This window comes from Muscardinus avellanarius, assembly GCF_963383645.1.
Source record: "Muscardinus avellanarius genome assembly, chromosome: 12".
Taxonomy (NCBI): Eukaryota; Metazoa; Chordata; class Mammalia; order Rodentia; family Gliridae; genus Muscardinus; species Muscardinus avellanarius.
In genome coordinates, this window is record NC_137798.1 from 77802908 (window position 1) to 77816465 (window position 13558).

At 45.0% G+C, this 13558-nt stretch overlaps 1 protein-coding gene across 4 annotated transcripts in view; it reads right to left on the bottom strand.

Annotated features, from left to right (window-relative positions):
• Positions 1–644: 644 nt before the first annotated feature.
• Positions 645–13558, bottom strand: part of NUMB (NUMB endocytic adaptor protein) — a gene marked incomplete at its 3' end in the record, with an annotated part of 55472 nt that continues 42558 nt past the window's right edge. For 2 of the 4 annotated variants that reach the window (XM_080707361.1, XM_080707360.1), the window contains 5 exons: positions 10063–10267; positions 8528–8821; positions 6260–6409; positions 3297–3443; positions 645–1372 (listed from right to left, as the gene is read on the bottom strand). In XM_080707361.1, the coding sequence (XP_080563487.1) occupies positions 645–1372; positions 3297–3443; positions 6260–6409; positions 8528–8821; positions 10063–10267 (1524 nt within the window). The remainder of the gene's footprint in view (positions 1373–3296; positions 3444–6259; positions 6410–8527; positions 8822–10062; positions 10268–13558) is intronic. The other 2 variants (XM_080707363.1, XM_080707362.1) reach the window with 1 other exon arrangement.

Consider the following 13558-nt stretch of genomic DNA (forward strand, 5'->3'; position numbering starts at 1 on the left):
AACTTTTTAATATTGAGAACTATTTAAAATATTCTAAATGCATAAAAATATTTTGGCTTTTTTGATATATATATATATATATATATATATTTACTTATAATATTTATTCTGTTACTCAAAATGGAAGCTCAACTTTACCCCCAAAATATACTCTGCTGAGCGGTTGCTGATGTGCCCTCCTGGGAATTCTGGCAGCACAGTCTGCCTCTTCCTGGCCTGGGCACACCCACTCTGCTCTGGATCATTAAGACAGGCCAGCAATGGGAGATGGAAGGTGAACGGCCTGAAAAGTAGAGGGAGACTGTTTTGCTTTTATTCGAGTAGATGTGCTTTACATACAGACTCCTGTTAGGATTCTTCTGCCTCTCTGTTGCCAGAGACTTGTAAGGGGTGGGGAGGAGGGGTTCCGGAGGACACTTCCTGACTCCTTTAGCTGAGCCGCAGGGCAGTCTTCGCTAGGAGTGGTTTCCCTGCTTCTTTACACATCACCTCTCACTGCGCTCCGTGCCTGGACTTGTTCCTTGGGACCCTCGGGGTTAGTGGAAAGTGTACTGGTCAGGAATACAAAATCCTCTTTGCTCTTTTGACCTCCAATCCCTGCCTTTACCTAAGTATAGACAAAACACATAAGCCACAGAGATTGCTTAAAGTTCTATTTCAAATGTCTTCTGTAAGTCACTGGAGAAAGGGTTGGTAGGGGAGGGATTAGTACGCTGCTTGGACTTGCTTTCTAATGCAGCCCACTGGGCTTCGAAAGGATCCACCGGGCAGGAGCCTGCAGGAACCTCTGTGTGCTTGCCTCCTGAGGCCAGCCTGCCATCATCTACACCATTGAAAGCTGCAGAACCGTTGAGGTGCTGAGCAGGAGGCTTAAAGAAGGGGCTGGCGGCAGCACTGCCTGCCTCATACTGAGGGAATGTCTGCTGTTTGACCAGGCTGGGCGACTGCTGGGGGTGCGCAGCCTGAGGCTGGCCTGCAGTGCCAAACACGTTGGCTACCATCTGGGAGGGGGTGATGCCCACTACAGGCACGTTGTGGGCTGGATAGGGCATCCCGTTGGCCACAGGGTAGGACTGGGTGGGGACAAAGGCTGGCTGCAGGGGTGGGACCACACCCACGGGCACTGGCTGAGAGGCGAGGAATGCACTCCCTTGGAAAGGAGCTGTTGACTGGGAGATGGCCGTGGGCAGAGGCGGCTGGAGAGCGGGCTGGAGAGCGGGCTGCAGAGGGGCAGCGGAGGCCTGGGGCTGCGGGGCCCGGACACTCTTGGACACTTCTTCTAGCCAGCGGTCAGCCTCGGAGGGAGTGCGCCTATGGCCAGCCTGGAAGAGACGTGGAGAAGCAGCACCGGAAGACTGGCCCCACTCAGTCCCTGGGGTGAAGAGATGGAGGGAGAGAAAAACCAAGAGTTACTGGCCTCTTTCCTTACCTTAGAACCTGGGTAATTTGATTGATTCTAATATGTGGAACAAGTGTCCCTAATGGGACATTTTGTGGTTCTCTTAGGTTGGAGGAAAGCATCTATTACTAGCTGTAAAGATGTGGTGATAGGACAGAGAACCTGGCAGACCTGCTGCTGTCTCAGCCATGAGGAGGAGCTACTTAGATGCAGCTCAAATGCAGGCACCGAGCGCTGGCTGCTGGCACAAACCCTCCCTGCTACTATGGCTCATCCATGGCCCAGAACTACCTTGCACCTGCTCTAGAGCAAAGGGCTTCGGGGAGCCATCTCTGCTCTGATAGGGCAAAAAGAACCCATCAGTGACCTGGCCAAAGCTGCTCATTCCTGACAGGTTCAGGCATATGTGGTCTTTCTGGTGAAAAATTATTACAGTTTTAAAACTTTTTTGTTTTATAGTGAATAGATGTTCATTATGAGAAACTGGTAAATATAGGAAGGCAAAGTACTTTGTGTAGGCCTGCCATAGCAGGAGGTGGGCTCCCTCTTCCTACAGGCATGTCTGCACAGGGACAACTCCTGGAGTGGGGCTCAGGAATCTGTGTGGGTTTTTTGTGGTGCTGGGGAACGAACCCAGGGGCATTATACCTCCTAGTTACACCTCAGCCCTGCTTTTTATTCTTTATTCCTTATTTTTACTTATTTTTTTGCGGTACTGGGAATGGAACCCAGAGGCAATGTACCTCCGAGCTACACTCCCAGCCCTATTTTCTAGTCTTTTTTATATTTTTTATTTTATTTTTTGCAGGTTTGAGGATGAAACCCAGGGGCATTTGACCTCTGAGCTATACCCCCTGCCCTATTTTTTATTCTTTGTTTTGAAACAGGGTCTAAGTTGCAGAGGGCCTAAGTAGCTGAGGCTGGCCATGAACCACGATCCTCTGGTCTTAGCCTCCCAAATGCCTGGCTTGTCTATTTTATTTTTTGAAACAGGGTCTCACTGAGTTGCAAGGAGCCTCGCTAAGTAGCTGAGGCTGTCTGTGAACTGTGATCCTCCAGTTTCTGCCACCCAAATGCTAGGATTACAAGCATGCACCACCATACCCAGCCTTATTCTTTATTTCTGAAATAGGGTCTCAGTACGTTGTGAAGGGCCTCGCTAAGTAGCTGAGGCTGGCTGCAAATCTGTGATCCTTCTTCTCAGCCTCCCAAGTACTGGGATTATAAGGGTTCACCACCTCACCTGGCTAGAATATATATTTTATAAAAGCTCTGTGGAGGTGCGTGTGATGATACACCCTTGTAATCCTAGTGCTTGGGAGGCTGAGACAGGAGGACTGCAGGTTTGAGGACAGCTTTGGAAGTAGTGAGACTCTCATGAGTCTAGTGAGACCCTATTAAAAAAAAAATAGGGCTGGGGGTGTGGCTCAGAGGTAGAATGTCCAGGGGCTTAATCCCCAGTACCAGTAAGTAAGTAAGTAAGTAAGTAAGTAAGTAAGTAAGTAAGTAAGTAAGTAAGTAAGTTCTGTGGGTGGTTCAGTTCTACTGTCCTAAGAACTACCAGTCTAACCTCTTTCCCCCCCTTCCTACTTCATTGTTTTTCTGTGTGTCTGTGTGGTAGTAGAGGACTGAATCCAAGGGTGGTCTACTACCACTGAGCTACACCTCTGTCTCTATTTTATTCTTTATTTTGAAACAGGATCGTGCAAAGTTACTGGGAGCTGGCTCCAAACCTGTGATCCTCCTGTCTAAGCCTCTAAGTTCTGAGATTACTTCCAGGAGGGAACACACTTTCCCTAAAAGGATTCTTCCTTAGTTATCACTTGCCTAACTGATTTCAGAACCAGGGCCACATCTCTGTTCCCAGCATCCTCACCACCATCTGTGGCCACCTTACCCGGATGTGTGGCTGCAATTTCCTTGTTAGCAGCATCAGGGGCATGAGCCCAAGGGTTGGTTTCACGCACAGGCATTGCTACTGATGCTAGAGCAGTATGGGCTGGCTTAGCAGCAAGCACATGGAAGGCTGAGTCAGTGCCATTAGCTACAATGGGAGCAGACAACATCAATGGAGTTAATTCATGCACGGTGTACTAGTGACCCCACAAGGCTGGGGCAGCCAGGCCAATGTACAATATTGGTGGACAGACAAGACAGAACAGTTGATGTTGGGATTATCATGCTATCTTTCAATGCATACACATATCTTTGGGCAAAGAAGAAATCAGAGGTTGTAATTAAAACAGCCAGGCATAGTGGCGCACGCTTGTAATCCCCGCACTTGGGAGGCAGAGACAGGAAGATCGCGCAGGTTCGAAGTCAGCCATGCTGGCTTAAGAGACCCTGTTTCCAAATAAAAGATATAAAATAGGTCTGGGAGTGTAGCCTGGAGGTAGAAGGGCTTCCAGGAACCCCAGTACCACAAAAAACAAAACAAAACAAAAGTCAGTGTTCAGAGAAAATATATGCATGGACAAAGGGGAAATGAAGCCTATTAAACAATTTCAAACTAACTTGAACAGAGCTGCTCTTATGAGCAGCAAAAAAATACTCCAGATAGAACTTAGCCCATGGTTTAATAAAGTAGAAAAGCATTTCCCTCTTCTATACTTTCCCAAAAGGTCAAAATATGCCCATAGCAATAATGGGTTAAATATAATGATTCCTTAGTGTGTGCTGGGCACTAGGCTGACAGTATTTTACGTGCATCAACTTACTTCATTCTCTCAAAACCCCCATAAAGCTGGCACAGCAGTACCTCTGGGTGATGAGTTCCCAGAGTTCCCCAGATGCTCAAACCTCAGCACCATACCCTATATATACTGGTTTTTCCCAGACACACATACATACTTCTGATAAAGTTTAGCTTATTAATTAGGCACACTGGGAGATTAATAAAATAATACAGAAGAATAATTAATATGACATATTATACTAAATAGTATATGAAACTTATAGATTGTTTATTTTTGGAATTTCCCACTTAATATTTTGCCTATGGATAACTGAAACCTCAGAGAGAGGAACCCGAATAAGGGGAGACTACTATATTATTCCCACCTAACAGATGAGAAATCAAACTTGCCATGGGTTTTCACTTGACTAATTTGCTACATATCCCTTTGGAGAGCTCCTCCCCGTAGTGTTCATAATGCTTCAAAATGGCTTTACTCTTTCCTTGTATTTCCTTATTAAAATCTCCCAACCCCCGCTCCTTTTACTCCAAATGACCTACACCAGTTTCTACTCCTTACTGCAGCTTTAGGATGGAGCAGACAACCATCTTCCCCTGCCCTACAATACGAACCACCTCTTGGGACTGGGCGCTCATCTTGCGGTGCTCGCACTCTTTACGCAGGTCTGCCTGAGCCGTCTTACCTATCCACTGGGAGCACCCTGAGGGAGGGAAAGGACTCTCAACTCAATTCCGTATGCCCACTGCCTTGTAAGCAGGCAAGGGCAAGAGAATGTAATGGCTACTGCATTCAGAAGGATATGAAATTAAACCTTGGCTATAATTTGGGCAATTTACTTAACTTCTCTGAGCCTCATTTTTCTTATCTGTAACACCTACCTCAAGAGAATGTAGTAAGATAATGTATAAATACCACAATGCAGCAGGCACTGTGTTAAGTGCTATTACTGTTCTTATTGTTGCTAGTATTATTATTATTATTATTATTATGGAGCCCATGGGCATTCTACCTCTGAGCTATACCCCTAGCCCTTTTTTTATTCTTTATTTTGAAACAGGGTCTCACTGAGTTGCAAAGGGCCTAAGTAGCTGAGGCTGGCCAAAGACCGTGATCTCCTGTCTCAGCCTCTCAAATGCTGGGATTACAAGCGTGTGCCACCATGCCCAGCTTATTGCTAGTATTAAAAATGTTTGTTAGATGAAAAGAAAACCCATTTGAAGACATGGAAAGCACATAACTATAAAGGTTTATTTGGGAGGGAGGAGAGAGGGGGGAGGGAAAGGAAAAAACTGATTCCTGGAGTCAAAAATATGTAGTAGCTTCCTCCCACAGGAGTAGGGTACTATCTCCAGGGAGAAACTTTCTGAGCTTTGTCTCTAAAGAAATGGAGAAAAGCCAATTATAGGTGCTCAATTTTAGAAGTCTGTAATTTAAGTTACAAAAATTCTTTGTTGACCTCTGAGCTAATAGTGACTTAATTCTGAAATGGCAACTATTATCTGAAACAAACAAAAAAACTTATAGTAGCTCTTCAATGCCACAAAGGCAAATTCTAGGACACTTGCTAAAGAAGTTGAAATAACTAGAGAGCCCAAAGAATTGCCTCTCTTGCTATGAGCTTTTGCGACAAAGCAGAGACCAGGGACCCAGGTCCTCTCAACCCTGGTGCCAGTGACATTAGGGTGGACGATCCTGTTGTGGACGCTGTCCTGTGTGCTTGTTTGGCAATATTCCTGGATTCTCCCAGATACCAGAAAATACCCTTCCCTCCATACAAAGAATTCCAAATTTTCCCAGAGGGGCAAAATTGCCCCTGGTTGAGAACCACTATGCTCAAAAAAGGATAACTGTTTTTATCCTGATAACTGTTGCTTCTGGAAAACTGGCTGAATATTCTGGCCCTTAACAGTAAAAGTGGCAAATAAAGTAGTGCGTTATAGAAACTCCTAAAAGAAGGGGATGAAAGACAGGCCGTACATGCAACATGAAGAACACAGACATCTCAGGGAGCAGGAGGAGAACAGAGCAGACGCTGTCCAGCAGGGCAATCAGCGGACCTCAGATGCCAGCAGCGGCCTGGCCAGCTGGGAAGCGAGGGGCTTAGTGAGCAGCATACTAAGAAGGCTATTTAAAGCCAACAACTGAGCAGGTCGGGGGTACCAACCTTGGAAGGCAGGAGACTGCGGGGCCACCGCTGTCACTGGCTTGGTCATCGGAGCGGATGAGAAGGGGTCCTCAGAGGGCGTGCTGAAGGCGTTGGTGATCTGGGAGCACAGGGAGCTGATGCTCTCGGCCTCCCCTTCCACCTCTGGCACTGGAAGGAAAGCAGAAATGGTTGCAGACAGAAAAAGAGGATAATCCCAAAACGTGTCAGTCTGATACAAGCTGGCATTTTATACTGTATCTCTTATTTGTGGAAGGAAAAGTCTTGCTTAACTGATGGGGATACAAAAGCAGCTTCATAAAATCACCATTTCACTGGCTTTTTAGAGGGGAGAGTACAAATGTCAACTCGGGTACTACGGTGCATCTTTCCTTGCAAACCCTCAAATTTCTTCATTACCTCTTTTGGTGACATGGATAGGAATTTGTGCTATCTTCTTGTGCCAAGGTGTTCAGCTAAATCTATCTCTCTGGGAGTCAGCTGTGACCTGTCTGCTCTTCCACCAGAGCCCAATGCTGGGTCTGAGTTAAGCTCTGGAGCCATAATGAATTCTATCAGAAAAATGGGGTAAGTTCTGGGGCATCAGTGGATGCTCTGTAATAAACTAGGATGCTGTCAGCACTCTCATTTTTCTCCAAAGTTACTAATACCAAGTATATGAACTATCATAGCAAGACAAAGTGAACTGAAGCTAGGACGAGAGGAGAGAGAGAAGAGAGAAGGAAAGGGGGAGAGAGGGAAAAGAGAGGGGGAGGAGAGGAGAGAGGAGGGAGGGAGAGAGGAAAGGGGAGAAGAAAAAGAGGGAGAGAGAGTGTGTGTTAGTTTCGTGTGTGTGTGTTTTACTGGGGATTGAACCCAGGGACATTCTATCTTTGAGCTATACCCCCAGCTGTTTTATCTTTTGTTTTGAAACAGAGTCTTGCTAGGCTGCTGAGAGGCTCAATAAGTTGCTGAGGTAGGTCTTGAACCTGTGATCCTCTTGTCTCAGCCTCCTAAGTACTGGTATTACAGGCATAAACCATCCTGGCTGAGACTTTATTATTAATATTGATTCTGGGATACTTTTCTATCACTGAGGAAGGTAGTTATGTGTGGGAAACCTTTATAAAAAGGAAAGTAGTTTTTGTTCCCCATCTGCCCTAGAGGGAGACTGAAATGAGGTACTTGAAAGTCTTGTTTTTTAAAGACATTGAAAGCTGAAAAGACCCTCAGTGATCACTAGTCCAACTGGTCTTTCGGTCTAGTTTCATCTGTCAAAAGAATTTGGCTGGGTAACACACACTTGTAATCCCAGCATTCAGGAGGCGGCGACCAGGGGATCTCAGTTCGAGACAGCCTCGACAGGATCTGAGCGAGATCCTTCTCAATGCAGTGATACCCTGTCTCAAAAAATAAAAAGACTAGAAAATAGGATTGGGGGTGTAGCTCGAAGGGGTAATGCCCCTGGAGTCCATCCCCAGTACCACAAGAAAAAAAAAAAAAAAAGAATTTAACTCTGTACTTTTATACTACGATCAGTGGCAATGCCTACTGAGACGGAGTGTCCTCCTATTCTGTTATAGCAACAGCTTGACTCACAGAAGTAAAACAGGCTTCAATAAAAGCACCGACTAGGCCTCACACTTTAGCTCTGGATCATATGATGAGGACAGAGTCTAGGGGGCTGTCTCAGGTGAACAGAGACCTCACAAAGGCCTGTGTGGCAGTTCTGAAAGGTAATGAAGAAATGTGAGCAAGGCCACTAATCTCTGATGAACAACAACCTTCGATTTATACAAGAGACCCATTTAGAGTGTCCTCCCTGTGGAGCTGACCAGCCACAAGGACAATGGACACTTGTCCATTTCTTCTGGCACATCTGCCTGTAGTGCTACTTAACTGTGTGTTATTTCTAAAACCTCGTTAATTAATTCCCTCCTGGGTCCCAAGTGGCGGAACAAGAATGGAAACTCAAAACCCTTGATGTTTGGAATCAGAGGTAGTACACTTCCATCAGGACGAACCACAGACCTGTGGCTCAGGCCAGAAATGCCATCATGGCTGTTACCTATGCACTGAAGAGAAATTAACAATGTATGTCTCTTTCACGGACTTTAGTTTTCTCCCATAGGAAATGACATAAGATATACCCATCAACCAGGGGGGAGGGGGAGAGAGGAAGGGAGAAGGAAAGGGAGGGGCAGGAGGAAGATCGGGTGGGGTGCTAGTTTAGTGGAACTTGTGCCACACAAAAAGAGCATCCAATGAGTCTGGTTCACACCATATTACCTGCATTTTTTATGGGGAAATCAGTCTTCCTTTGCATGGTGGAGGGCAACTCATTGATGCGTAGGGAGAGTTGGCGTTTAAATGGTGACATCTTCTGGCTAAGAGCAGGAAATCCTCGGAAGGAACCTTGGCGAGCAAGCTGTTCAATGGGTGCGTGCCGGCGTGGGATGGCATGAGGATTGTTCATCTCCAGAGAGGCGGAGGCATCCGAAGTGGGAGAGGTGGGAGAGGACGGGGATGAGGCAGTGTTGCTAGGGGCCACGGAGGAACCAATGACTGTCTTATCTGCTTCAGCTCAAGACAATGAGAGAGAAAGAGGACCTTAATGACAGTGGCAGTGGCACCCACACACAGCACTGGTGGGCTTCCCCAGCCCCTCCCTGCGCCCCCTCCCTATAGAGGTGCTGAGATTGACACTGGTGTTCCCACAAAGGTAGAGATAAAGTCAATGGAAGTGATCCCTTCATTGACCCTCACCTCCCTGGCTCTGCGGGAGTTTCTCCTCCATTATCTGAAGTCCCTCTGTTTTGCCCGATTACTCCCTAGCTTCAATATATGACCAAAAAGATATGACCCTTTACTTTGTGTGACTAGCTAATCTCATTTAACATAATGTTCTCCAGGCCATTTTTGTGTGTGTGTGTGTGTGTGTGTGTGGTACTGGGAATTGAACCTAGGAATATTCTACCTCCTAGCTTTACCTCCAGCCTTTTTATTTTTTATTTTTTGAAACAGGGTCTTATTAGGTTGCTAAGAGTCTTGCCACTTGAGATCCCCAAACTTGCAATCCTTCTGTCTCAGCCTCCCAAGTATTGGGATTAATGGTGTTTACTACCACACCTGGCTTTATATTTAAGTGTTTATAGATGTCTCATATCTGGGACAAAATGATTAAAGGAAATGCTTTCGAGGCCGGGTGTATAGCTCAGTGGTAGAGTGCTTGCCTAGGGTATTTGAAGCCCTGGGCTCAATCCCCAGCACCAAAAAGAAAAAAAGAAAGAAAGCTTTAAGTCTAAAAAATCACTAAATAATAGATATTCAGATAAAAATTTCTAGTAAAGATAGCATGACTTTTTTTGTTTGTTTTTGAGAAGGGAGTCTCACTGTGTTGCTCAGACTAGTGTTGAATTCCTAGGCTCAAGTGACCCTCCTACCTCAGCTTCCTGAGTAGCTGGACTACAGGCATGCACCACCATACCCAGCTGGTATGTTTGTTATTATTCTTTGACATCCTGGCACAAATGTTTATGAGAAATTAAAAAAAAATCCACTATCAGCCAAGTACATTGAGATTCTAAGCACTGGGATACAAGTGTACTGTGATTACAAGTATGTGCCACCGTGCCTAGTAGGTTCTCTTTTGGGATGTGTGTGCTGGGGATTGAACCCAGGGCTTCAAACATGCCAGGCAAGCATCCCCCCACTGAGTCATCCCAGGGTTCTCTTTGACTGTGAGAAAACTTGTCTCTGAAAGCTCCAAACAGCCTTTTGAGAAAGACGGTATTAAATACACAAGGTAACAGAACAGACTGTACCTTTCTTGGCATCTTGCATTTGTTTCATGATCTCCTCTCTTTCTGCTTGTTCAGTGGCAGTTGTCACACGGAACGACCCTTCCCTTGTAAAAGTGGTCCGGCTAGCATCAAAGGTCGCCGTCACCCCACACTCCTTCTCGCGCTTCTGCTTACGCTCCAAACAGGCTGCAAAAGCACAGCCTACTGCGTGGCTCAATCTTTCACCCTGCAGAGCAGAAGGTTTTAAGTTTTTTAGAGTTACAGTACCAACAATTACATGCAAATATGTTTTTATTACTAGCCAAAATGTTGCAAAATCCAGCTTAAAATAAAATTTAATGTTAGTGATAAATTAATTTAAATTAGTAAATTAATTAATTAACTAACTAACTAACTAATTAATTAATTAATTTTTGTGGTACCAGGATGGAACCCAGGGGCATTGTACCACCAAGCTACATCCCTAGCCCTCTTTTTTGGTCATTTTATTTCTTTATTTTTTCTTTTCTTCTTCTTCTTTTATTATTATTATTTTTTTTGGTGGTACTGGGGTTCCTGGAAGCCCTTCTACCTCTGGGCTACACTCCCAGACCTATTTTTACATTTTTTTATTTGGAAACAGGGTCTCCTAAGCTAGTGCGCGCGGCTGGCTTCGAACCTGCGTGATCCTCCTGTCTCTGCCTCCCAAGTGCGGAGATTACAAGTGTGCGCCACCACGCCCGGCTGGTCGTTTCATTTCTGAAACAGGGTCTCACTGAGTTGCGAAGGGCCTCGCAAAGTAGCTGAGGCTGTTCACAAACCGTGATCCTACAGTATCCGCCTTCCGAATGCTGGGGTTACAAACGTGCACCACAACGCCCGGCTTGTAAAACTATTTTAGATAGTGTGCCTTGGTCAAAGTGATTGTCAGCAACCGGTGCTCTTGTGGACAGCCATGGGAGCTCCAGAGCACTAAGGTGCCTGTCAATGTCAGCCCTGGCCAGCAGCTTTGGACATGCTGCTCAAGGTTCTGAGCCTCAGCTGTCCTTTATGGAACAGTGTGATCATTTACTAGCATTTCTAAGAAACCACTGGAGAGGCAGGAAACATTTCAGGAGTTTAAATACATTGTTAAAATGTCTAGGGAAGTAGCTGGGTATGCTGGTGCACACTTGTAATCCCAGTACTTGGGAGGGTGAAACAGGAGGATTGCAGGTTCAAGGACAGCCTCAGCAAGTAGTGAGACTCTCATCAACTCAGTCAGACCCTGTTTTAAAATAAAAAAAAAATGGGCTGGGTGGGGGTATGGCTTGGAGGTAGAATGTTCTTGGGTTCAATCCCCAGTGACATTGACACACACACACACACACACACACACACACACACACACACACACACACACCCTTAGGGGGAAAAAAGGTACAATTCTGATATATGCACAAAACTCCTGAATGAAGGGAGTGGGAGGAAAGCTTGGCTCCCTGCCTCCTCTGAGTGCGCCTTTTACGCACCTTCCCAGGGAAGCGTGTTCCGAGTGGGGTGTGGATGAAGCAAGTGTTCGGATGACTGTAAGTCATTCTACTTACAAATGGAACCCCATACATCACATTGGCTGATGTGTGGAAAGAGAAGGGAGCTTACACAAATTGCTTTATAGACACTCTGAAATACCTAGAGCCAATTAACAAATTCAGTGGATTATTTTTACCAGGGTTATCTGTATTTTAAGCCATATCTCTAATTGTACAATAAAGAGGTTTATGTTTTTTTTTTTTTTTTTTAAGAGGGTACTAGGGATTTAATCCACGGGCTTTCTACCTTTGAACTATATGTCAAACTTCTCTACTTTTTTTTTTTTTTTTTGAAACAGAGTCTCGCTAAATTGCTGGCTTTGAACCTGTGATCCTACTGTCTAAGCCTCACAAGTATTGAGATTACTGGCATGTGCCAACATGCCCGGCTTTTGTGTTTTCTTAAAATCATGCCATGTAGGTAGGTGGTCCTACATATGTCTGTGAGCAAGTCTTTTCAATTGGATTTTACATGCCAATATCAATTATCAGGTGAGGCAACGTGGCCAGGCATGGTGGTGCATGCTTGTAATCCCAGTACTTATGAGGCTGAGACAAGAGGTTGTAGGTTTGAGGCCAGCCTTAGTAATTTAGGGAGCCCCTTAGCAACTTAGCAAAACCCTGTTTCAAAAAAATAAGAAAAAAATAGTTGGAGGTATAGCTCTAGGTGGAATGTCCCTGAAAAATAATAAGAAAAAATGGAGAGGTAATATTTATTTCCCTAAGACTTTACATGACCGTAAGCCTTTTTTTTTTTTTTTTTTTTTTTGGTGGTAATGGGAATGGAACCCAGGGGCATTCTACCTCTGAGCTACACCTCCAGCCCAATTTTTATTCTTTATTTTGAAACAGGGTCTCACTAAGTTACTGAGGTTCTCACTAAATAGTTGAGGCTGTCTGTGAACCTGTGATCTTCCTGTGTGAGCCTCCCAAGTGCTGGGATTGTAAGTGTCTGTGACTACACCCAGCTCTATCCGTCTTTTTTGTGTGTGATGCTGGGGATTGAACCCAGGGATATTCTACCTCTAAGCTACACCGATTTTTTTATTCTTTATTTTGAAACAGGGTCTCACTGAGTTGGTGGAGGGCCTCATTAAGTAGCTAAGTCTGGCTGCAATCCTGGATCCTCCTGTTTTAGCCTCTCAGGAACTGGGATTAGAAGTGTGTGCCACCATACCCGGGTAAATTTTTTTTTTTTTTTTTGGGGTCTGGGGATGGAACCCAGGGGCATTTGACCTCCGAACTACACCCCCTGCCCTATTTTTTATTCTTTATTTTGAAACCGGGTCTCATTGAGTTGCAGAGGGTCCGCGAACTGCAATCCTCCAGGTCTCAGCCTCCCGAATGCTGGGATTACTAAGCATGTGCCACCACGCCCGGCTCCCGGGTAAATTTTTTAAAATAAGCAATTAAAGTTCTTTTTTTTTTTTTTCTCCTTCTCAGTGCTGGGGATTGAATCTAGGGCCTTGTGCATGCTAGCCAAGTGTTCTACACTGAGCCACATCTCCAGGCCAGAAGTTCTTTTTTAAATGATTTAGTGCTTTGTTATATAAAATGATATTTCACAGATTTGATACCTTTGCCATTGACTAGTTCTCTTGATAATTTTATTCTGTGCAGATACACATAAACACAAGTTTTATTTATTTTTTGCGGTATTGGGAATGGAACCCAGGGGCATTCTACCTCCAAGCTATACCACCAACCCTACTTTTTTAGTCTTTATTTTTAAATAGGGTCTCACTGAGTTGCAAAGGGCCTCACTAATAGCTGAGGCTGGCCAAGAACCCAGATCCTCCTGTCTCAGGCTCCCAAATGCTGGGATTACGTGTGTGCCACCATGCCTGGCTTAAACACAAGTTTTAGATGAAAAAATTTCAGTTTCTTCCTCCATTAAGTACAGTAAGCACCCTCTCCATGGAGGCAATTTTGTTTTACTTCTCAATTACAAAAATGACTCTAATAAT